Source organism: Palaemon carinicauda, chromosome 4 (genome assembly GCF_036898095.1).
Source record: "Palaemon carinicauda isolate YSFRI2023 chromosome 4, ASM3689809v2, whole genome shotgun sequence".
In the NCBI taxonomy this organism is placed as follows: Eukaryota; Metazoa; Arthropoda; class Malacostraca; order Decapoda; family Palaemonidae; genus Palaemon; species Palaemon carinicauda.
The window spans coordinates 191,372,052-191,397,408 of record NC_090728.1 but is presented as its reverse complement, the minus strand read 5'-3'; the positions used below and the strand labels follow the sequence as shown (position 1 = coordinate 191,397,408).

The 25,357-nt window shown below is 38.6% G+C and overlaps 1 protein-coding gene across 1 annotated transcript in view; it reads left to right on the top strand.

The window, feature by feature from the left end:
- Positions 1–19,805, top strand: part of LOC137640300 (GA-binding protein subunit beta-1-like) — a 55,010-nt gene extending 35,205 nt beyond the window's left edge. The window contains exons 9-14 of the mRNA XM_068372926.1: positions 3,997–4,108; positions 6,517–6,588; positions 6,892–7,046; positions 7,566–7,824; positions 8,849–9,018; positions 18,856–19,805. Coding sequence (XP_068229027.1) covers positions 3,997–4,108; positions 6,517–6,588; positions 6,892–7,046; positions 7,566–7,824; positions 8,849–9,018; positions 18,856–18,894 — 807 coding nt within the window. The 3' untranslated portion in view covers positions 18,895–19,805. The remainder of the gene's footprint in view (positions 1–3,996; positions 4,109–6,516; positions 6,589–6,891; positions 7,047–7,565; positions 7,825–8,848; positions 9,019–18,855) is intronic.
- Positions 19,806–25,357: the final 5,552 nt, after the last annotated feature.

The following is a 25,357-nucleotide window of genomic DNA, read 5'->3' as shown; positions in this document are numbered from 1 at the left end:
TCCCACTATCAAGGGTTACAGAAGCATGTTGGCATCAGTCTTCCGTCACAGAGGCTTAGATCTTTCCATCAATAAAGATCTACAGGACCTCCTTAAGTCTTTTGAGACCACGAAGGAGCGTCGTTTGGTTACACCTGGTTGGAATTTAGACGTGGTACTAAGATTCCTTATGTCAGACAGGTTCGAACCGCTTCAATCAGCCTCCCTGAAAGATCTCAGTTTTAAGACTCTTTTCCTGATATGCTTAACCACAGCTAAAAGAGTCAGTGAGATTCATGCCTTCAGCAAGAACATCGGATTCTCATCCGAAACGGCTACATGTTCTACAACTTGGTTTTCTAGCCAAACACGAGCTGCCTTCTCGGCCTTGACCAATATCGTTAGATATTCCAAACTAATCGTATGGTTGGAAATGAACTAGAAAGAGTCTTATGTCCTGTAAGAGCTCTTAAGTTCTATTTAAAAACCTTTACGAGGCCCGTCTGAAGCTTTTGGTGTTCAGTTAAGAATCCATCTTTGCCTATGTCAAAGAATGCTTTTTCCTATTTTATCAGACTGTTAATACGAGAAGCTCATTCCCATCTGAATGAGGAAGACCAAGCTTTGCTGAAGGTAAGGACACACGAAGTTAGAGCTGTCGCAACTTCCGTGGCCTTTAAACAAAATAGATCTCTGCAAAGTATATTCGACGCAACCTATTGGAAAAGCAAATCAGTGTTCGCGTCTTTTATCTTAAGAATGTCCAGTCTCTTTACGAGAACTGCTACACTCTGGGACCATTCGTAGCAACGAGTGCAGTAGTGGTGAGGGCTCGACCACTACAATTCCCTAATTCCATAACCTTTTTTAATCTTTCTCTTGAAATGTTTTATTATTGTTTTTGGGTTGTCCGGAAGGCTAAGAAGCCTTTCGCATCCTACTTGATTTGGCGGGTGGTCAAAGTCATTTCTTGAGAAGCGCCTAGATTAGAGGTTTTGATGAGGACCTTTAGTATGGGTTGCAACCCTTCATACTTCAGCTCCTAGGAGTCGCTCAGCATCCTATGAGGATCGCGAGGCTCAGTAAGGAAGACGTACTTAAAAAAGGCAGAGTAATTGTTCAAGTCGACTTCCTTACCAGGTACTTATTTATTTTATGTTTGTTATTTTGAATAACTGCTAAAATGAAATACGGAATACTTAGCTCATAATAATGTCTACATGTAATGCTGGTCTCTACCCACCCCCCTGGGTGTGAATCAGCTATATGATCATCGGGTAAGTTTAATATTGAAAAATGTTATTTTCATTAGTAAAATAAATTTTTGAATATTCTTACCAGATGATCATAAATTAAAGGACCCACCCATCCTCCCCATTAGAGACCCAGTGGACCGAGGAGAAAATTGGTTCTGTGTTGACATCGAGTACTTGAGTACCTACTTGACAGATGGCGCTGTTGATGTACACCCCCACCTGTATAGCGATCGCTGGCGTATTCCGCCCGTAGGTTTTTCTGTCGGGCAGCAGAGCTGACAGCTATATGATCATCGGGTAAGTATATTCAAAAATTTATTTTACTAATGAAAATAACATGTTTTAATTCAGATCATAATAATTAATTCCTTCTAGATACTAGAATCATTTTAACCCTTTTACCCCCAAAGGACGTACTGGTACGTTTCACAAAAGCCATCCCATTACCCCCATGGACGTACCGGTACGTCCTTGCCAAAAAATGCTATAAAAATTTTTTTTTTCATATTTTTGATAATTTTTTGAGAAAATTCAGGCATTTTTCCAAGAGAATGAGACCAACCTGACCTCTCTATGACAAAAATTAAGCCTGTTAGAGCAATTTAAAAAAAGTATACTGCAAAATGTGATGGGAAAAAAATAACCCCTTGGGGGTTTAGGGTTGGAAATTTCCAAATAGCATGGGGGTAAAAGGGTTAACTATGCTTTATCTCATGGAAGACTCTCCTTATGGAAACTGTCTGATATATAAGTGTACGCCTTCAATTATCTCACTCCAAATAACATAACTTCTCTTAGTTAATGTAAGGCTTAGGATCACTATAAAAGTCCAGTGTTTTACATATTGAACAAGGTGCAAAACACTGAACCTACAAAAAGAAACAATCTGATATGATTGAATTTTCCCAATCTTTATACGTATCCTGTTTCACATACAGTATATTACATACCTATATTTTTTCATTGAGCACAAAAAGCATCAGAGTAAATGTAACTTTTACTGTGTTACATTGGTAGCAGTCATTTGAATCAAAATACCATAAGAACAACAGTAAAGAAAAACTTTTAGGGATGCAAGTAAAGTTTGAACAAAATTTAAATCATAAAAACTTTTTTTGTGAGTGCAACAAAATCTAATTTGCTTCTTATTTAGCAAGAATTTTTCCTGATTTTTTGTGATTATTTTTGCAGAGTAGTTTGTGTATGGAATCTTGTAATTATGCTCCTGGATTATTATCGAGTATGTGTCTTTCCTACCATGCCTCTGTATGTGGAAGTGGTTTGCCCTTTTGAGCTTTTATCATCTTCAGTTCATCCTTGAGAAGGACACTCGTCTGTGCCTGACATTCTATGACTAACATATTTATTAATGAAGAGAGTAAAGAGGACTCATTTAACATCTAACCCTATAAAGGGAAGAGCTGATATTAAATGATTATGATGATTATATTGATGCTATCGAACATCGTGACGTCTTTAGTCTCTTGGTGCTGTGTCAGTCTTGCTGAAGATGAAATTGACTCAAAGGGCTAGTTGTGAAAAATTTTATGCATTGATAATGAACAATCTCGTGTAGTTTTGTATAGTAGAATGTCATTCATATTGGTAATCATTTTAACCCTTTCACCCCCAAAGGACGTACTGGTACGTTTCACAAAACTCATCCCTTTACCCCCATGGACGTACCGGTACGTCCTTGCAAAAAAAATGCTATTTAAAATTTTTTTTGCATATTTTTGATAATTTTTTAAGAAAATTCAGGCATTTTCCAAGAGAATGAGACCAACCTGACCTCTCTATGACAAAAATTAAGGCTGTTAGAGCAATTTAAAAAAATTATACTGCAAAATGTGCTTGAAAAAAAATAACCCCTGGGAGTTAAGGGTTGGAAATTTCCAAATACCCTGGTGGTAAAAGGGCTAATGTATTTTAATCTTGTATATATCAGATTTATCCTATTATTCAGGTAGAATTATTGTTCAAGCCTCTCTATGTTGAGGATGTATGGTGGGGAGTGAGGGAGTAGGACTTTGGAAAAACCTGTTAAGGGAGGAAGACAGAGAATTAGATGGTGAGATAAGGTGAAAGATGATATGGAGAGAAGAGGTTTTGGTGGAAGAGGATGCCTTTGATAGAAGGCATTGGAGAGGACGCATTAGGCAACTGACCCTTTAATGTAGGGATAACAGTGGGAAAGAAAAAAGGCAGTTCAACTATCTTTTCTAGATATATTTTTTTTTTATTTTACAAATGGATTAGTTTGCAAATACTGTAAGAGAGCTGCTTATCCTGACTTATTGTTGTTCCTATGACAGCTGACTGGTGATTTATAAACTTGGTATTAACCCTTTTACCCCCAAAAGGACGTACTGGTACGTTTCACAAAACTCATCCCTTTACCCCCAAGGACGTACCGGTACGTCCTTGCAAAAAAACTGCTGTTTATATTTTTTTTGCATATTTTGATAATTTTTTTTGAGAAACTTCAGGCATTTTCCAAGAGAATGAGACCAACCTGACCTCTGTATGACAAAAATTAAGGCTGTTAGAGCAATTTAAAAAAAATTTATTGCAAAATGTGCCTGAAAAAAAAATAACCCCTGGGGGTTAAGGGTTGGAAAATTCCAAATAGCCTGGGGATAAAAGGGTTAATATAATAGCTATTAAACATTATGTATATTACTGGACAATGTTAACATGTGAGCTTGCAAAATCAACAAGTCCCTTTCACATGTCTAAGTTATTTTGTATGGTATTTTAGGTAATTGTAAAGCATCGTGTAAGAGATCCATTAAAGAGAGAAGAAGAAGAGACCATGTCTAACTTTGACAACGATTTGCAGCATTCCATCATTACGGACGACGATGCAGATGGTAAGTAATTTTGCATGGGTGCCTGATGTATTTACGTAGTTCTAAACAATGTTTATTTTGCTTTATATGAAATAGAGAGCACAAAAATGAATATTCTTTAGAAGAGTTAATCAATCTTTTGTTATTTTGATTATTCTATAAATGACCATTTAGTATTACAGTATCACTTTTATTTTACTTGCATTTCTAGATTTGTTTTTTGTTTTTGGTAATTTTTAAGATGTTTGTTTACAAGAATGTATAAAATGCTATAACTTCTTGGTATTGATGTCAGTCATTTCTGTGATGCGTAATTGAGCTTAACTTTCAAGATAGTTTTATGTTGGTTGTAGACTTCAATCAGGAATCAAAACGTTTCATAATCAGAATGCGTCGAAACTCCTTTGTCCTTATACTAAAAGTTTCATAATCAGAATGCGTCGAAATTCCTTTGTCCTTATGTACTGGATATCACAAAGTTTCATAATCAGAATGCGTCGAAACTCCTTTGTCCTTATGTGCTGGATATCACAAAGTTTCATAATCAGAATGCGTCGAAACTCCTTTGTCCTTATGTGCTGTATATCAAAAAGTTTCATAATCAGAATGCGTCGAAACTCCTTTGCTTTGTCCTTATGTGCTGTATATCAAAAAGTTTCATAATCAGAATGCGTCGAAACTCCTTTGTCCTTATGTACTGTATATCAAAAAGTTTCATAATCAGAATGCGTCGAAACTCCTTTGTCCTTATGTACTGTATATCAAAAAGTTTCATAATCAGAATGCGTCGAAATTCCTTTGTCCTTATGTACTGTATATCAAAAAGTTTCATAATCAGAATGCATCGAAACTCCTTTGTCCTTATACAAAAAGTTTCATAATCAGAATGCGTCGAAACTCCTTTGTCCTTATACAAAAAGTTTCATAATCAGAATGCGTCGAAACTCCTTTGTCCTTATACAAAAAGTTTCATAATCAGAATGCGTCGAAACTCCTTTGTCCTTATACAAAAAGTTTCATAATCAGAATGCGTCGAAACTCCTTTGTCCTTATACAAAAAGTTTCATAATCAGAATGCGTCGAAACTCCTTTGTCCTTATACAAAAAGTTTCATAATCAGAATGCGTCGAAACTCCTTTGTCCTTATGTACTGTACTGTATATCAAAAAGTTTCATAATCAGAATGCGTCGAAACTCCTTTGTCCTTATACAAAAAGTTTCATAATCAGAATGCGTCGAAACTCCTTTGTCCTTATACAAAAAGTTTCATAATCAGAATGCGTCGAAACTCCTTTGTCCTTATGTACTGTACTGTATATCAAAAAGTTTCATAATCAGAATGCGTCGAAACTCCTTTGTCCTTATACAAAAAGTTTCATAATCAGAATGCATCGAAACTCCTTTGTCCTTATACAAAAAGTTTCATGATCAGAATGCGTCGAAACTCCTTTGTCCTTATACAAAAAGTTTCATAATCAGAATGCGTCGAAACTCCTTTGTCCTTATACAAAAAGTTTTATAATCAGAATGCGTCGAAACTCCTTTGTCCTTATGTACTGTATATCAAAAAGTTTCAGGATCAGAATGCGTCGAAACTCCTTTGCCCTTTTGTACTGTATATCAAAAAGTTTCAGGATCAGAATGCGTCGAAACTCCTTTGTCCTTATACAAAAAGTTTCATAATCAGAATGCGTCGAAACTCCTTTGTCCTTATGTACTGTATATCAAAAAGTTTCATAATCAGAATACATCGAAACTTCTTTGTCCTTATGTACTGTATATCAAAAAGTTTCAGGATCAGAATGCGTCGAAACTCCTTTGCCCTTATGCACTGTATATCAAAAAGTTTCAGGATCAGAATGCGTCGAAACTCCTTTGCCCTTATGCACTGTATATCAAAAAGTTTCAGGATCAGAATGCGTCGAAACTCCTTTGCCCTTATGCACTGTATATCAAAAAGTTTCAGGATCAGAATGCGTCGAAACTCCTTTGCCCTTATGCACTGTATATCAAAAAGTTTCAGGATCAGAATGCGTCGAAACTCCTTTGCCCTTATGCACTGTATATCAAAAAGTTTCAGGATCAGAATGCGTCGAAACTCCTTTGCCCTTATGCACTGTATATCAAAAAGTTTCAGGATCAGAATGCGTCGAAACTCCTTTGCCCTTTTGTACTGTATATCAAAAAGTTTCAGGATCAGAATGCGTCGAAACTCCTTTGTCCTTATACAAAAAGTTTCATAATCAGAATGCGTCGAAACTCCTTTGTCCTTATGTACTGTATATCAAAAAGTTTCATAATCAGAATACATCGAAACTTCTTTGCCGTTATGTATATCTAAGCCTTAGTTGTGATTTATTTTTGCTTTATAGTAATACTGCACTTGGGAAAGGTTATTATGTTGTATTTGTAAATTCTTTTGTTTTCAGATCAAAATACGTCAGTGTTAGCAACTTTAGCGGAACTAGCGGAGGCAACATCCAGAAGTGGGGGCTGTGTTGGTATGTATCTCTCACTTCGGTGTTTTAGTTTTGCTATATAGTTCTAAAAGATAGTGCTCAAAGTCTTTTACTTAATATATAGACTGTTCTCAATGGTGTTAGGGTTTAGACACTAACATGGTATAGTATAAATACCTTTCTGAAGGCATGCTTGATTGTAAAGCATTGTGATAAACATTACTGTAATTCATAGTTTGTTTTGAAATATAGTTTGATATTGTACACTTGACATTTAAGAGAAGTCAGTGTTTTAACTAATTTAGTATTTGAAAGGTCATTGATTCAGTAGCATTCCGTTTACAGATATGTCAAGTGTTGCAGCATTAGAACTGTTGAAGGCCCAGGCGGCCTTGATGCCTATAGATGACAGTTCAGCCTTAGTCACATCAGCAGTAGCACACGGGCAGACTCTGCAATTAACTGAAGCTGGGAGACAAGCATTGAAACTTATAAAACAAGTATGATACCAAATTGATAAGTTAAAGCTTTCTTGTGATATATAAAGTGTCCGAAGGGGGCTGTGTAATATTTTGGTTGGGGAGGGTTGCATTGATTTCTGTTTTGTTTCTCTTAGATAAAGATTTTCTTGGAACGTCCCATGAGTTTGAGTTTGTCATTGTACTCTGATACATTCAAGATGGGCAATATTTTCTCATTGGAAGAGGTCAGTCTCATCCACATTTGCTCTGACTTATGTAGCTGGAAGTGTTTATTTTCACATGTTCAGATTTTAGATTGTATTTAAAGGTTAAAGGTGTCTGGTTTCAGTTCCAGTTCCATCAGAATAGATGCTCACCAGAACGTCAGCCGGGCAAGCCCAACCCCCCACTGTGGTGCCCTACCACAGCAGTAGCCTCCCCAGTAAACAGCTTAAACTCACGGCCCTGGGGGGGGATCGATCTCTTGCCACGCGAATGCGAGGCAAACACGTTACCACTGTACTTGCCAGGAGGCTAATTTATGGTCTCATTTTCCAGGAACCTCTTCTGTTACCGACAAGCCCATTACCTCAGGACCCTGTTGAAGAAATCGATACTCAGAGCTGTGCTGCATCTCCCTGTGGGAGCACGCTGTCTCAAACTCAGTCAGACTCGACGTCAACATCGGGGTGCTTGCCAGCTTTGCTCACTTCCTCAGCCGAGGCTAAATCTGTGGAGGAAGAAGCTGAAGAATGTGGGAGCGAAGAGGTGATGCAGGTGATTACCCTGAGCCCTGAACAGTATGCAGCTCTCACAGGTGAGTGCATCTCGGTAATCTCGTAAAATGAGCTTGAGAACTGTTTTGTACACGGAATTTTTCTAATCTTGTAAAATGAACTTGAGAACTGTTTTGTACATGGAATTTTTCTAATCTTGTAAAATGAACTTGAGAACTGTTTTGTACACAATTTTTCTATTTGATCATTACTGTCTTGGGTTAGAGTTCTCTTGCTTGAGGGCACACTCAAGCCCACTATGCTATCTAATTTCGCTTCCTCTTGTTTTGTTAAAGTTTTTATAGTTTATATAGGAAGTATTTATTTTAGTGTTATTGCTGTTCTTGAAATATTTACTTTTTCCTTCTTTCCTTTCCTTACTGGGCTATTTTCCCTGTTGGGGCCCCTGGGCTTATAGCATCCTGCTTTTCCAATTAGGGATGTAGCTTAGCAAATAATAATCAAAATAATGATACTGTTAATTTACTGAATAAATTGATAACAAAGTCATGATATGAATATTTTAAGAATGATAATTTGGTATTAAAAATATTTGTTGGCGTGATAATGACCATGAGTGTTTCAATTCATGTTTTATTGTACAGTACTTGAGATCCAAAATTGTGAGCTGTAAGGAACAGATTTTTTATAAAAGTAAGCATATTAGGCACAGCTAGGTTTGTCTCTTACTTAACCCTTTTACCCCCAAAGGACGTACTGGAACGTTTCACAAAAGCCATCCCTTTACCCCCTTGGACGTACCGGTACGTCCTTGCCAAAAAATTTTTTTTTTTTTTTTTTTTTTTGATAATTTTTTGAGAAAATTCAGGCATTTTCCAAGAGAATGAGACCAACCTGACCTCTCTATGACAAAAATTAAGGCTGTTAGAGCAATTTAAAAAAAATATACTGCAAAATGTGCTGGGAAAAAATAACCCCTTGGGGGTTAAGGGTTGGAAATTTCCAAATAGCCTGGGGGTAAAAGGGTTAAGATTAGGTCATTTACATTTTCCTTATACAGTACCTTCTCGTAACACTTGACCTTTTATTCTAATCCCTTTCAAGGCGGTAAAAATGGCCCTATTATACTACAAGTAATGCCAAGCGATGGTGAAGGAATGATGAGCGAGTTGGATCAACCGTTACCTAAAAGACAGAAGATAATGCAGCTGATCACCAAAACGGGTCAGGCGTCCTTGAATCAGGGACAAGCCATCGCCCGTGTCACAGGGGAGGTGAGGTTCTTTTAGATATTTCATTATTTATAATGCAATTTTGATAATTTTTCTATGCTAAGAATCTTTTAACATATCTTTCTCATAGTGTTAATAATGATTAATTTAGGTGCTAGGTTTATTATTATTATTATTATTATTATTATTGTTATTACTTGCCAAGCTACAACCATAGTTGGAAAAGCAGGAAGCTATAATCCCAAGGGCTCCAACAGGGAAAATCCCTCAGAGTGGAAAGGAACTAAACTACGAGAAGTTAAAGAACAATAACATTAGAATGCGTATTTCATGTATAAACTATAAACACTTCAAATTATCAAGAATAAGAGAAATAAGATGGAATAACGTGCTCGAGAGTACCCTCTAGCAAGAGAACTCTACCTCAAGGCAGTGGAAGACCCTGGTACAGAGTCTATGGCACTACCCAACCACTAAGAAGCAGCTTTACGTTAGTTTGATTTTTGGTTCCTCTATAATGTACTGTATGTATAAAATTTGGGTTCGCAAGCTTTATTTTTTTTTGTAAATGCAATTTTTCAATATTTAACTTAGCCGGTGATTATAATAGCTGCAACTCTGTTGCTCGACAGAAAAACTCTACGGAAAAATTCGCCAGCGATCGCTACACAGGTAGGGGGTGTACTCAACAGCGCCATCTGTCGTTCAGATACCCAGTACTCATTGTAAACAAAGAACTCAATTTTCTCTCTGTCGGGCTAACGGCAAGACCTACTAATTCGCTGTTGCTAACTGGATTTGTTTTCACAACTATTTGGTGAAGTACACTATTCTAGTTTTGAGCTTTCGCTATGCAGGTGTTTTATCTTCATCTTAAAACTTGAACTCGTTTTGGATAGATTTATTTATGGTGACAAAGAGAGTATGGACTTTCTTTCACTTTTAAATGGCCGACCCTTCCCTTAGACGGAAGTGTGTTTAGGCTTTTAGTAATTATCTTATCACGTTATAGATTTTCCTCTATATATTTTATATCTCTCCGCCTTTATTAGGCCTCTTCGATTAACTTTCCATTTTTTATAAACATAAAATAAATTTTAATGTTTTGTTTATATAGACCTTTCCTGAGAGTAGGCGGTCCTAACTTGGAAACCGAAGTTAATCAACATTGAGCCCTTTATATCGTCTTTAGCTTTTAAAGGATTTAAAACTTTTTAAATGTAATATTTTATGAAAGAATTTCTTTGATAGTCTTCGTACTGTTTTCAAAGATGAACTAACGTTTAGTTTTTTATGCTACGCAGTTGTTGACGTTCAGGACGTTCAACATGCGCTCTATCGTTACGATAGAGAGAGAGTGTATCACGGTTTCACTTTGCAGTAAGAGTAAATCGATTCTGACGTTTTGTTCATTCTTTCTTAGCTTAAATGTTTTAAATTCTAATTTAAAGGAACTTTTTATTTGAAAAACCTTTCAGTTTTTTCCTTTAGTCAAATAACATGTTTTTTGACGATATATAATTGGGCTCTTCTCTTAGGTGCGAAATCAAGAGAGAAAGAGAGAGAGAGATAGAGACGGAGGGAGAGAGAGGAGAGAAAACGTTCCGTTCAAGCGGGTAACGTTGTTCTCGTGTTACTCTCGTCCCTAGTCTCTGTACGGGGAGGAAGGATAAAACGTTTTTAGGTTTTTATTCTCGTCCCCAGGCTATGTGCGGTGAGAGATTGAAAACGTAGTTATATGAACAAGTGTTTAGTCTCTTTCCCAGCCACTGTTTTTTCTTTTTATCTTAAAATATGTTTTCTGTTTTTTGCTGGTATTATGAGCTTGCATTATACGACTAATTTCGCAATTACTACCTTTTAATGAAGGGTAGAATTGCGTGTTTCAGGTAGAAATAAGTGCAAAACAGAAAATCGAAGTGATAAAGTGATATGCGCAGTGTTACAGTGTTGCGTCCGAGGCGCAAAGTGTTACAGTGTTGCGTCTGAGGGTTCGTCTGTTCGTGCCTGTCGTTCACCTAGTCCGGGACCTCTTGCAAGCTCCCAAGCCCAGGGGAGAAGTAATGTCAAACGACTTATGGGTTCGAGAGGCCTTGACCAACGAACAGACGTTTTCCCTCTATGGTATTGGGTGTTTCTTACCAAGATCTCCCCTACCATAAGACGAGAGAGACGTTGTTTCTCCTCGCCATCCGTAGGCTTTTCGCATAAGAAACCTGTCACAAGGTTTCGAAGCCCTTAAGCGAAAGTCAGTCCTTTCAGGACAGGTCCAGCGTCCTGGTTACAGCCATTAGGACAGCTCTGACCCTATGCAGTCATCGGATAACTGCTCGCCGCCTAACAAAAGCGTAACACAGACTCCGAAAGTCTTTTTTTGTAGGCAAAGTGTTGCGGTCACAGACGTTACCCTCGTCTATTACCACAACCATTTCCGTTGATCCTTAAGGGGTTGTATGGCAAAACATGCAGTATATGCTTGCCTCCCTTATGAAAGACTATTCTGCCGATTAGTCCGTTGAGTCTAGCCGTTTATCTCATTGATATCCTGGCTTTCAGCCAACCTAACGTTCCTTTGTGCTTACTGTTGACGTTGGCGTAGCTTAGTCACGTCAGTCAGGTTGTTTAGAACCACACTCGATACGGTCTCGTGTGGTTTTTCAGCCGCATTTGGACGTTAGGCCACTTGCTGATGCTCCTGTTGACGTTCTAGACGTTCACTAACAATCGGAGTTGACTTGTTTTGACGCTGTGCGTCAACCTCCGCATTCTAGAGTTGTTTTGACTGCTCAGTCTAGGCAGTCAAAGCAGTCTCGAGTGGACGCTGTACGTCCTCACGCACCTGTTGTGGTTGACAGTTCAGTTGTTGACAGTTCACAGACTGTCAAGCAGTTACATGACGTTGCGTTCTGGTCCGCTACTAATGCACCAGTGAGAGACTCAGCTTTTATCGGACAAGGTTCCTGTAGATGAGGAAGTTGCTGTTCTCCCTCCTACTGATATTCCCTTGAGGACTCTGTCAGATGGAGAGGAGCCTTAAGCTGCTTAGCCTCCTATGGACTTTTATTAAATCATGATGATTTTTTTTAAGGATCTTCGTCCGGATCTTGTAACTGCTGCTCCTCGTTCGCCTAAACGTCAGAGCTTACACTAGGCCTAGCTACTTCGAAGCCGTTGTTTTTAAGCTAGTGCTCTCTCGCTCTCCTAGAGAGCGTTACGTTGGCTAGGCGACTGGTTTTTCACCAGGAGGAGTTTGGGGGATACAGCCTTTGCTTTCCCTTCTTTTAAACTGGTTTATAGAGCGAGAGTCTGATATGACACGAGAGAAGTTCTCGGCTTGGGAGTTCATGCCTCTGCCCAGATAGACTTCTCAATTCTGGTAGACTCTCCCTGGCACCTAGCCAGGAGACGCTCCAAGTTGTTTACAGGTCAACTTCTCAGCTGTTGTCGAGCCTTTGAAGTTTTGCTGTACTATTATGTCACGCATAACAAGGCTTTCAGGGATGGTAAACGGTTCCGCCTCAGTCGCTAACCCCGTCTGTTGCCACACCTGCTCCCGTTGACCCTAAATGGGCTTTGCTGCAAGACATGCAGTCCAAGCTTGCGTCCTTGATAGAGGACTTAAATGCGGAGAAGAACCTTCTGGCCAACAACCTTTCAACCGGTCGGTTGTGCGCCCTGTTGACGCTGAGGTAACCTACTCGCGTCTGCCAGTTGAGGTGGTTCCTCCACCGATGCGACCCAGTGTGGGTTGCCAGCCGCACGTTGACGTTAAGCGACGCTCGGAGGTGGTTGTTGACATTCAGGACGTTCAACAACCAGCAGAGGTGACTTGTTGTGACGCAGTGCGTCAACCTCAGCAACCCGGTAGGGTGTTGACTGCACAACCCAGACGGTCTAGACAGTTTCGGGTTGACGCTGTGCTTCCTCGCGCACCCGTGGTTGTTGACAGTTCACAGACTGTGCAGCAGTTCCATGATATTGCGTCCGGCTCCGTCACGCATCCACCAGTGCGACCGGATTCAGCGAGCCAGACGTTGCCCACTCCGTTGCCGTTTCCTCATCAGTTTCGGATGAGGAACCCTCTGATGAGGACGTTGCTGAACAACAAGACTATCAGCCCCCAGCCCTGCTATCCATCCAGAAGATGCTGAAGAAGGAACGCTGCTCAGTCAGGCTGTGGATGAGTCTGGTAGGGACGCTGTCATCCGTGGATCAATTTGTGTCACTAGGAAGACTACACCTCCGTCCTCTTCTATACCATCTAGCTTTTCACTGGAAAAAGGACAAGACGCTAGAAGCGGTCTCGATCCCGGTTTCCGAAAAGATAAAGTCTTGTCTGACTTGGTGAAAGGACAATATCAACCTAAGAGAGGGTCTTCCCCTGGCTGTTCAGACTCCCAACCACGTTCTCTTCTCGGAAGCATCGGACGTAGGCTGGGGTGCGACATTAGACGGTCGGGAATGCTCGGGAATATGGAACTCGAGTCAAAGGACAATGCATTTCAACTGCAAGGAGCTACTGGCAGTACGTCTGGCCTGGAAAAGCTTCAAGTCTCTCCTTCAAGGCAAAGTGGTGGAGGTGAACTCGGACAACACCACGGCTTTGGCGTACATCTCCAAGCAAGGAGGGACCTACTCTCTGACGTTGTACGAGATCGCAAGGGACCTCCTCACCTGGTCAAAAGGTCTAAACATATCACTAGTAACGAGGTTCATCCAAGGCAACTTGAATGTCATGGCAGATTGTCTCAGTCGGAAGGGACAAATAATTCCAACAGAATGGACCCTCCACAAGGATGTATGCAAGAGACTTATGGCCACCTGGGGCCAGCCAACCATAGATCTCTTCGCAACCTCGATGACCAAGAGGCTCCCAATATTTTGCTCAGTAATCCCGGATCCAGCAGCAGTTCATATAGATGCCTTTCTCCTAGATTGGTCACATCTAGATCTATAGGCATTCCCTCCGTTCAAGATTGTCAACAAGGTACTGCAGAAGTTCGCCTCTCACGAAGGGACAAGGTTGACGCTAGTTGCTCCCCTCTGGCCCGCGAGAGAATGGTTCACCGAGGTACTTCGATGGCTAGTAGACGTTCCCAGAACACTTCCCCTAAGGGTGGACCTTCTACGTCAGCCACACGTAAAGAAGGTACACCAGGCCTCCACGCTCTTCGTCTGACTGCCTTCAGACTATCGAAAGACTCTCGAGAGCTAGAGGCTTTTCGAAGGAGGCAGCCAGAGCGATTGCTAGAGCAAGGAGAACATCCACCCTTAGAGTCTGCCAATCGAAGTGGGAAATCTTCCGAAACTGGTGCAAGTCAGTATCCGTATCCTCGACCAGTACCTCTGTAACTCAAATAGCTGACTTCCTCTTATATCTGAGGAAAGAACGATCTCTTTCAGCTCCCACTATCAAGGGTTACAGAAGCATGTTGGCATCAGTCTTCCGTCACAGAGGCTTAGATCTTTCCAACAATAAAGATCTACAGGACCTCCTTAAGTCTTTTGAGACCACGAAGGAGCGTCGTTTGGTTACACCTGGTTGGAATTTAGACGTGGTACTAAGATTCCTTATGTCAGACAGGTTCGAACCACTACAATCAGCCTCCCTGAAAGATCTCACCTTAAAGACTCTTTTCCTGGTATGCTTAGCCACAGCTAAAAGAGTCAGTGAGATTCATGCCTTCAGCAAGAACATCGGATTCTCATCTGAAACGGCTACATGTTCTCTACAACTTGGTTTTCTAGCCAAAAACGAGCTGCCTTCTCGACCTTGGCCAAAATCGTTCGATATTCCAAGCTTATCGTATGGTTGGAAATGAACTAGAAAGAGTCTTATGCCCTGTAAGAGCTCTTAAGTTCTATTTAAAACGAACTAAACCTTTACGAGGCCCGTCTGAAGCTTTATGGTGTTCAGTTAAGAAACCATCTTTGCCTATGTCAAAGAATGCTTTATCCTATTTTATCAGACTGTTAATACGAGAAGCTCATTCCCATCTGAATGAGGAAGACCAAGCTTTGCTGAAGGTAAGGACACACGAAGTTAGAGCTGTCGCAACTTCCGTGGCCTTTAAACAAAATAGATCTCTGCGAAGTATAATCGACGCAACCTATTGGAAAAGCAAGTCAGTGTTCGCGTCTTTTTATCTTAAGAATGTCCAGTCTCTTTACGAGAACTGCTACACTCTGGGACCATTCTTAGCAACGAGTGCAGTAGTGGGTGAGGGCTCAACCACTACAATTCCCTAATTCCATAACCTTTTTAATCTTTCTCTTGAAATGTTTTATTGTTGTTTTTGGGTTGTCCGGAAGGCTAAGAAGCCTTTCGCATCCTACTTGATTTGGCGGGTGGTCAAAGTCATTTTTTGAGAAGCGCCTAGATTAGAGGTTTTGATGAGGTCCTGTTGTATGGGTTGCAACCCTTGATACTTCAGCTCCTAGGGGTCGCTCAGCATCCTAAGAGGATCGCGAGGCTCCGTAAGGAAGACGTACTTAAAAAGGCAGAGTAATTGTTCAAGTCGACTTCCTTACCAGGTACCTATTTATTTTGTTTAGTTATTTTGATAACTTCTAAAATGAAATAAAAATTCTTAGCTCATATGATGTAAACATATTTTGCTGGTCTCTACCCACCCCCCTGGGTGTGAATCAGCTATTATAATCACCGGCTAAGTTAAATATTGAAAAATGTTATTTTGATAATAAAATAAATTTTTGAATATACTTACCCGGTGATTATAAATTAAAGGACCCTCCCTTCCTCCCCAATAGAGACACAGTGGACCGAGGAGAAAATTGAGTTCTTTGTTTACAATGAGTACTGGGTATCTGAACGACAGATGGCGCTGTTGAGTACACCCCCTACCTGTGTAGTGATCGCTGGCGAATTTTTCCGTAGAGTTTTTCTGTCGAGCAACAGAGTTGCAGCTATTATAATCACCGGGTAAGTATATTCAAAAATTTATTTTATTATCAAAATAACATTTTATTGCTTTTTCTTTCATGATTGCTTTGCAATGGCAGTGTTATTCTGATAATCACTGTCAAGTTTACTTAAGTTATTTTATCTTTTAACGGGAATGCTTTATTTTGATGATTATTAATGTGAAATACAAACTATTGCCTTAGTTTATTACTTTGGTACTCATCAATGTGTCAGTCTGGCTCCTTGAGAGTTGATGAAAAATGCACCTCCAGTGATAGCCTATACAATCCCCAAGACTTTCATCGTCGTTGCTTAGTTGACTTAGTTGTTTTACTTTAGTTAGAAGACCTGACTTTTTGAACTTTTAAACAGGTAGAAGACCTGACTTAGAACTTATAAACAATATTCCCTACTTTAATTAGAATTGGAGTACAGTAGATTCAAATTCATCCTATAGAATGTAAAGCACTTTGCGGTTTATTTGAATGCAAATTCAAAACCCAAGCAAATTTGTATTTAGAAAACTGTATAATTCCTCTTTACATTGCTTGTGATTTTCAAGACACTGAAAATGACATGTAAAGATAATTATACTGTATTTTAGTTTCTTTGTTTTAAGGAATTCTTCACTTTCCAGTTTCTTCAGTTTGTGGGGAAAGGAGCAGATCAAGTAAAATTGGACCTTGATTGATTTCAAATGTAGTGATGCTCTAGATTTGTTGTCTATGATATAATATTGATGTTTTTCCAGTTAATAAATTAAAAAACATTTCCTGTATAAAGTCGCTTTAAAAACTAAATAGTTCCTGGCAAATAAGCAATGTAATACCCTAATTATTTTATTACAAATGCCTGTGCATTTCTTATGAAAGTCAGAAGACTGTCGTGAAGATATTCAAGATTCATGATGTGGATATTATTATAAAGACTTGAGAAAAGATATAATGAACAAACGAGAGTGGACTCTCAATTTGTTTCTCCTTTTTAAACAATAATGTTTTTCTTGGAAGAAAGCCTTGATAACAGGGATGCGAACTTGGTACATTAAGAGATGTTTAGTGAACTTAATTATAGAATTCTGAGCATGATGGAATTTCCTCCATGTTGAGTAACACTCAAAAGACTTATATAATTGCCAGTGCTTTTTTAGTATACCCAGTCATCCCCGACAGCTTTCAGTAAAATATATTCTTACTAAAAGTCTACATTTTATAATATTAAATCAGTGGTTTCAGGTACAGTCGGACACAGGAATTACTGACACACCTCACTTGGGAAATGCACCCTTACTGTGCTGCGGGTAATCAAACAGGAGAAGGGCACTCCAAAATCAAACATTGTTCTCTAATCTTTCGTAGTGCCATCGCCTCTGTACCATGGTCTTCCACTGTCTTGGGTTAGCGTTCTCTTGCTTTAGGGTACACTCAGGCACACGGTTCTATCTTATATCTTATTTCTCTTCCGCTTGTTTTGTTAGTTTTTATAGTTTATAAAGTGATATTTATTTTAATATTGTTGCTCTTAAAATATTTCATTTTTCCTTGTTTCATTTCCTCACTGAGCTATTTTCTCCTGTTGTAGCCCCTGGGCTTATAGTATTGCGCTTTTCCAACTAGGGTTGTAACTTAGCAAGTAATAATAATAATAATAATAATGAGAGATGGCTGAGGTGGTGGGCGGGGCCACACACAGAAACTTGCCGTGTGGTAAGGGTGTGACAAGGTACACTTCCTTGTGTCCATCTGCACATCACTGAATTAGGTCTTCAGCTTACAAACTTAACAGATTCCAAGAAACAGTTTGTAAGTCATATTTTGTTAAATTTTGTACTATAGTCAATTCTTTTTGGTGAGGCAGATTTGCACCGACTAGCAGGGGCGCCCTTTTAGCTCGGAAAAGTTTCCTGATCACTAATAGATTCCAAGATACTGTTTATTAGTCATATTTCGTTAAATTTTGTACTATAGTCAATTCTTTTTGGTGAGGCAGATTTGCACCGACTCGCAGGGGCGCCCTTTTAGCTCGGAAAAGTTTCCTGATCGCTAATTGGTTGGACAAGATAATTCTAACCAGTCAGATGGCAGGAAACATTTCCATGCTAAAAGGGCACCGCCGTGAGTCGGTGCAAATGCGCCTCATTAAAAAAAATTGAGTATAGGGGGATAGGCCTAACCTGATTCCCATGCTTGAGGTTTCATGCTGCAAAGGTCAACGAATAGTCCTGTCTCATAAGAAATAGATAACGGGTTAAAGTAGGTCCTCAACTCACAAACTTAATTGGTTCCAAGAAGCTGTTTGTAAGTCCAATTTTGTAGATATCGGGTTATAGTAGGCCCTCAACTTACCTAGTTCCAAGAAACTGCAAGTTGAATCATTTGTAAGTCCAATTTTGTTAAATTTTGGACTAGGGTAAGCCTAACCTGAATTCTATGCCTATGATTTCGAGCTACAAGTCAACAAATATTCTGGTTTCATCACATACATACATATACCAAGGAACTTCCCCCAAATTTTGGGGGTTAGCTGACATCAAACAAATGAAACAAAAAAGGGGACGTCTCCTCTCTATGTTCCTCCCTGCCTGACAAGGGACTCGGCCGAGTTCTGGTTTCATATGAAATAGATATCAGGTTATTACAAATTTTTTATGTATTAAATGATATACAGTAATAGTTTTTTATTAGTGTTTCTTTATTTTTGTTCTTTTCAGTTGGATTTATGTTTTTAAATCTGAAAGTTTTTAGGTTGCGGACCTCCTATTGCAAATATCCTTTTGCTTACTGTAATGGATTATATAATACAGTATTGTTTTATCAAAGTACTCTATTTTCTTATTACAGTACACAAACTTTTGATACAACATCTGATTGTTATGATTTCAGTTGTATATGTGTTTGTATCTACGCAAGTTTTGCACCGAATACGTACTTACACTTTATATTTCTTATTTTCAGGTCTTGAGTGTAGATCTCACCGGTACAAGTACCCTCTAAGTCAGCGTCTACAAATAGCTGTATCTGTGATCTCATAGTAAGCCTTGCTAAGTGCATAATACTTAGGAATTGTATGATTTATTACAGTATATTATTGTATAAATTGTTACATTGTAAATTTTAAAATTAGTGACTTATAAACTTAAGAGACTAAGATAATGGAAAAAAGAATGGCATTGAAATATTTTCAGCGAATGAGATAGATTCTGGAGAGTTAAATAAGGGAAGGAAAAAATTGATGGTATGGAAACTTACTGGCAAACAATAGACATTGAATTTAAATAAACTTATTGTAAATTAAGATTATAGTAAAGAATATGAAAAGGAAATGGAGAACTTCATAATTGTATATGGAACAATGAAGTTTCATATGAAACGAACAATATTTTCTATTGATAGAATTTTAATGGTTAGGATATTGCCATCTTTTTCCATAAGTTTACTTATAAAATAATTTAACTTCATTTACACTGAATGGGCTCAGAGGGCCCAGCACTGGGCTATATAGCCCAAATCCATAAATCCGATCTGCGCAAGATGTGTGATGTGATTTTGTCTCAAAAATTTTACTGGCATTGTTTGTTGTTCTCCTGGATGGGAGTACAATTTTCATTGTAATTACTTGATTTTTTAATGCGTTTTCGCTAGTATGTGCTCAATTACAATGCCAAATAATATATGATCTTCTGAAACCAAAGAAAGGCATTATTTGTAATTGATACATGTCGCTGCTGAAGCTGCTGAGGGAGGATGCCCTTGGTAATGATTGAAGTGAGACTTAGTTCCTCTTTTGGGCAAAAGCACTTTCTCTGTTAGCGTGTCATTCTCACACTATAGTCCATTTCTTTTAGCGATGCATATTTGCACCGACTCGCGGCGGTGCCCTTTTAGCTCGGAAAAAGTTTCCTGATCGCTGATTGGTTAGAATTATCTTGTCCAACCAATCAGCGATCCGGAAACTTTTCCGAGCTAAAAGGGCACCGCTGCGAGTCGGTGCAAATATGCATCGCTAAAAGAAATGGACTATAGTTTTGCTATTTGGACTTAACTTTTTCTTTCTCTAGCCATCCCCATTCTTCGTTCATGCTTCATAATTGCGTTGGTGCATATTTGATGTTAGTATATAAACTACATTTCTATTGCAGTTTTTTGGGGAGAAGAGCGTAACAAATTTTAAATTTCACATATGTTTATGTATATGTATATTTCTACTGTTCATGATAACCGCATCAATCATACTTTTTCCTTATCCATGGTCTTGAATAGCCAAAGTACCGGTCATCAGTTGTCTATCTAATAAAAAAGCACTCTATATCATTAGCCCAACCCAGACCATCAGCTATCCATCCACTTCCAGTCTCATATACCCTAGTTCTGCCTAACTGTCTTTCTTCCTATTTTTAAGTATGATTTTTACTCGTTACATTACTGAAATTATTTGTGTTGTAATCCAGTTCATTCTCCTGATTGATTTCCTCCTCTACCTCACTTTTTAAATGGTTCTAAGTAAAAAGAAATATTTTTTTCGTATGCTTTACACTCGTGTTTAGATATGGTACAATTCATACATGTATAGTAAATTGTACATGATACTCACAAATACAAAAGATCTGTATATATGTGATCTTTCAAAGTTTCTCAAGGGATAAATAACTTCACCATATATCTTGTGTATCATGTAAGCTCCATTTTCAGTTGATCATGTTAGATTAGCCTCTTTCGTGTCCCTTCAACGTTCATTTTCCTGACTTGTGGAATGATGTGCAGCTGCTCTCCTGGTGACGTTCTGCTACTAGCAATAGCACATTCTGTGCCTGCCCCTTGTACTGGATGATCTGCTACCTAAAATAGATGCTCAATACTTGTTTGCTTAGTAGCACTGGCTTCCGATAGGGCTACTTGTTTCCAAGTGTACACTTGGTGCACCTTTTCCTTTCAACTGTTATGAATGCTTTTTTCTGCTGTTAAGCCATTCCTTTTTCTTTACCCTCGTACCTGCTTATCACTTCTGCCCCTGGAACTGGCAAGCCTTTAAATTTGCCTACTGATATACTGAATTACTCTGTTCTTGCGTTCGTATTATGCTGGTGAACATGTCTCATTACTTATTTTATGTAAGCCTAGCTTTGTGTCTGCCTTTCCTCACCAGCATACTTTCTTGCTCTATCTCCAGTTGCTTACCTATCTTCGTGATGCTGGTCTTGCTCACTGATCAGCTCTGCCTGCTCAACCTTGTCTATTATTTAACCTGACCGCTTCATTGCATTCTACCTACCTTGCACCCATCCAGTTATGCCTGTACCTGGTGATGATGTACACCTCTCAAACCCATTTTGAGACTGTTTTTATCTATGATGAAAGTTTTTAAGCTAATGTAGTCAGTACAGTAATTATGTTTTTCTTTGTTTTACTTTACACTTGTGATCAATCTTTTGTTGACTGCTTAGCCATTTTTCAAATGTAAGTTCCTGCTTCAGTGATTGTATTTGACCTAGTAGTGTGTCTGCTCCAGTGTCTTTTAGATACTCAGGAGTTTATACTTGCTGTTGAGTTGTCATCTGTCTTTGGTAAAGTAAGGAACAGGGATCTTCCTATTCAACATGTCGAACTTGATTATTAGTTCCAATATATACAATGTTTGGTTAATAAATTCTTTATGTAACAGTGAGCAATATAGTAGGGAGGGAGTGAGGAGGGCTTGGGATAAAACTCTTGGGGAAGAAATATTGAGAGGGAGGCAGAGAATTAGATGGCGAAGTAAGGTGAAGGAGGATATGGAGAGAAGAGGTTTTGGTGGAAGAGGATGCCTTTGATAGGATATCTTTAGTAGAAGGCATTGGAGAGGCCGCATCAAGCAACCGACCCCTTAATGTAGGGATAACAATGGGGAAGAAGAAGAATAAAATGAGCAATGCGAGATAAGGTGAAGGATGATATGGAGAGAAGAGGTTTTGGTGGAAGAGGATGCTTTTGATAGAAGGCATTAGAGAGGGGGCATCAAGCAACCGACCCCTTAATGTAGGGATAACATTGGGGAAGAAGAAGAATAAAATGAGCAATGCGAGATAAGGTGAAGGATGATGTGGAGAGAAGAGGTTTTGGTGGAAGTGGATGCCTTTGATAGAAGGCATTAGAGAGGGCGCATCAAGCAACCGACCCCTTAATGTAGGGATAACGGTGGGGAAGAAGAAGAATAAAATGAGCAATGCGAGATAAGGTGAAGGATGATATGGAGAGAAGAGGTTTTGGTGAAAGTGGATGCCTTTGATAGAAGGCATTAGAGAGGGCACATCAAGCAACCGACCCTTTAATGTAGGGATAACGGTGGGGAAGAAGAAGAATAAAATGAGCAATGCGATATAAGGTGAAGGATGATATGGAGAGAAGAGGTTATGTTGGAAGAGGATAATCTTTAGTAGAAGGCATTAGAGAGGGCGCATCAAGCAACCGACCCCTTAATGTAGGGATAACATTGGGGAAGAAGAAGAATAAAATGAGTAATGCGATATCAGGTGAAGGATGATATGGAGAGAAGAGGTTTTGGTGGAAGTGGATGCCTTTGATAGAAGGCATTAGAGAGGGCGCATCAAGCAACCGACCCTTTAATGTAGGGATAACGGTGGGGAAGAAGAAGAATAAAATGAGCAATGCGAGATAAGGTGAATGATGATATGGAGAGAACAGGTATGTTGGAAGAGGATATCTTTAGTAGAAGGCATTGAAGAGTGCACATCAGGCAACTACCACTTAATATAGGGATAACGGTGGGGAAGAAGAAGAATAAAATGAGCAATGCGAGATAAGGTGAAGGATGATATGGAGAGAAGAGGTATGTTGGAAGAGGATATCTTTTGTAGAAGGTATTGGAGAGTACACATCAGGCAACTACCCAAATAGTGTATGAATAACGGTGGGAAAGAAGAAGAGCAATATTATACAAATTAGAGATTCAGATTGGATGACGGCTTGCGTTTCAGTTAAGTTCACAGTGCCCCAGTGATCATCCTTTGCATTCAGATATTTTCAAACTATACCATCCACGGTGGTCTTCTAGATATGCCATTAATTCTAAATGTTGCCTTTAATTTTGTAGGGCTTAGTACCTCATAGTATTCTAAAATTTTTATTCATACTGTGACCAAATTATGAAATGATCTTCCTAATCATACAAATATTCAAACTTGGTGCTAGTGCTATTTTTGTTGAATACAATTTTTTTTTATTTATCTGTAATTTATTTTTTTACTTTATTTTTTTGTAATGTTATTCCTCTTTTATAGTTTATTCTTTATCTCTCAAATTCTGGTTTCCATATTGAGCCTTTGGTCTTTTTGTATATTTTTCCAACTAGCATTTACATTTGGCTTTGAAACTAATATCAATATTAATGATTAGGGTGATAATTATGGCCCTTTGTCAGCCCCCTCTATGATGTCACAGTGCATATAGAAGAAGGATTGCAGCATAGGCTTGTAAAAGAGTTGATCCCTAGCTTTGAGCTTCTTGTGGTTCCCTTCATGGCATTTTCTGTTGTCAGAAGAAATGTAAGCATCTGGGAAAGTAACCAGGGGATGATTTTTCTCTATTCAATAACCTTTTCTTTTAACCAGCATGATACAGTAGTTTACCGTTTGGGTGTGATGGAAAGAAGGTCGAAGCAACAGTTCACCCTTTGGACTTTAGGAACTTTAGAGTATTGGGTTACATGATCCAGTTCATATCCAGAGTGTAGGTGGAGAAAATGGGCCTGTGTTTACCTATAAATCTAACAATAGTAAATGGGCCTCTTGTACCATCTTGTGATAACCAGACAGGTATCTCCAAAGAATTTTTTGTAAGTTACACGAGTCAAGACTGTTAACCCTTTTACCCCCAAAGGACGTACTGGTACGTTTCACAAAAGCCATCCCTTTACCCCCATGGACGTACCGGTACGTCCTTGCAAAAAAATGCTATTTATATTTTTTTGTGCATATTTTTGATAATTTTTTCAGAAACTTCAGGCATTTTCCAAGAGAATGAGACCAACCTGACCTCTCAATGACAAAAATTAAGGCTGTTAGAGTAATTTAAATAAATTATATTGCAAAATGTGCTTGAAAAAAAAAAATAACCCCTGGGGGTAAAGGGTTGGAAAGTTCCAAATAGCCTGGGGGTAAAAGGGTTAAGAGTGAAAGTTTTTGTTTTAAAATCTTCTACCTTCTGCTGCTGTTTGTAAATTGTAGATTATTTATTTATTCATTCTGGATGCCTTTTACTGAAGGCAGCAGGTGTATACACAAATGATTAACTTTATTGAAATCAGTAATCCGTATGTGCCAAATATTACCTTAGGAGGAAGTTGAATATCTTCCTGCTTGATTCTGTATTCAATATTCATTCAGTCGCATCTTTCAGAGGTGTTGTTTTTAAGAATTTCTCCCCCCTTATGTCTTACTTGTCACAGTATTTGGGTTATTTTTCCACATATAAAACTAAAACCAAATACAAATGCATTGCTGTACTCTTCGTTTCATCAACTTCTTGAATAGTTCCTTTTGTTTCCAAGTCTTATTCCCAGATACATTAAAGTATCTAAGAGCTCTCTTAGATTCATCAAAGCATCACAAACAAATAGGGATATTTCGTAATGAGGCCACCCACTAAATTACTAATTTAGGCATGTATACAATTAATAGGATTATTATGACAGTATGACAAAGTTTTTATAACATGAAACTAATTCTCATGCCAACCTATCAGATGAATAGCGGGCTCTTCTCAATCCTGTTAATCTCTCTACTCAGCTAACATGAAACCTGAGAAAGCTGGTGGATGAGCACACAAGGGTCCAGAGAGAACTTGTTTTGCAAAAGTATTCTTCTTATTTTGTGAACAAGCCTCGGCATGGGTATATTTGAGACCAAAAATATAGATATCCATGAAAAACATTTTTTATGTTAAAGGAGTTTTGTTTTCATCAGGCCCTGACTATTGGATCCCTCTTGTTGGAGGATGGAATCAAAGCAACTCTTAAATCAAAATATCTTGAATATCTTTTAGGCTTTATCAATTTGCGCCAGCCAAATTTGCTTGTGTTTTTCCCAAGCATTTTATTTATTTCCCCCTACACTAAAACTTAAACTTTGACGAGACACTACATGGCTTGAATATAGTTCTGATTGACTCTTGAATATGAAGGTGAAATTCAGACAGCATGTTTTCTTTCCCATTTTCTTTGAGGAATTGAAGTTGTCTTTAGATTGGCCTTATGTCATACTTTGCTTTTAGTGTTTTGTCTTATGCCATTGGTCTTATAATCTATGGAGTTTGTGGAGCAAGGTCTGGAGGGAGATTTCTTCTTTCTTCAACTCTATCTTCAGTTTAGTTGTAGGGAAACACCAGTGAGCCCCATGATGGAGTCGATGACTTGGATTTTTTGTTTAATTCTACAGATTGCCTTTTTGAATGAAGCAGAGAAAAA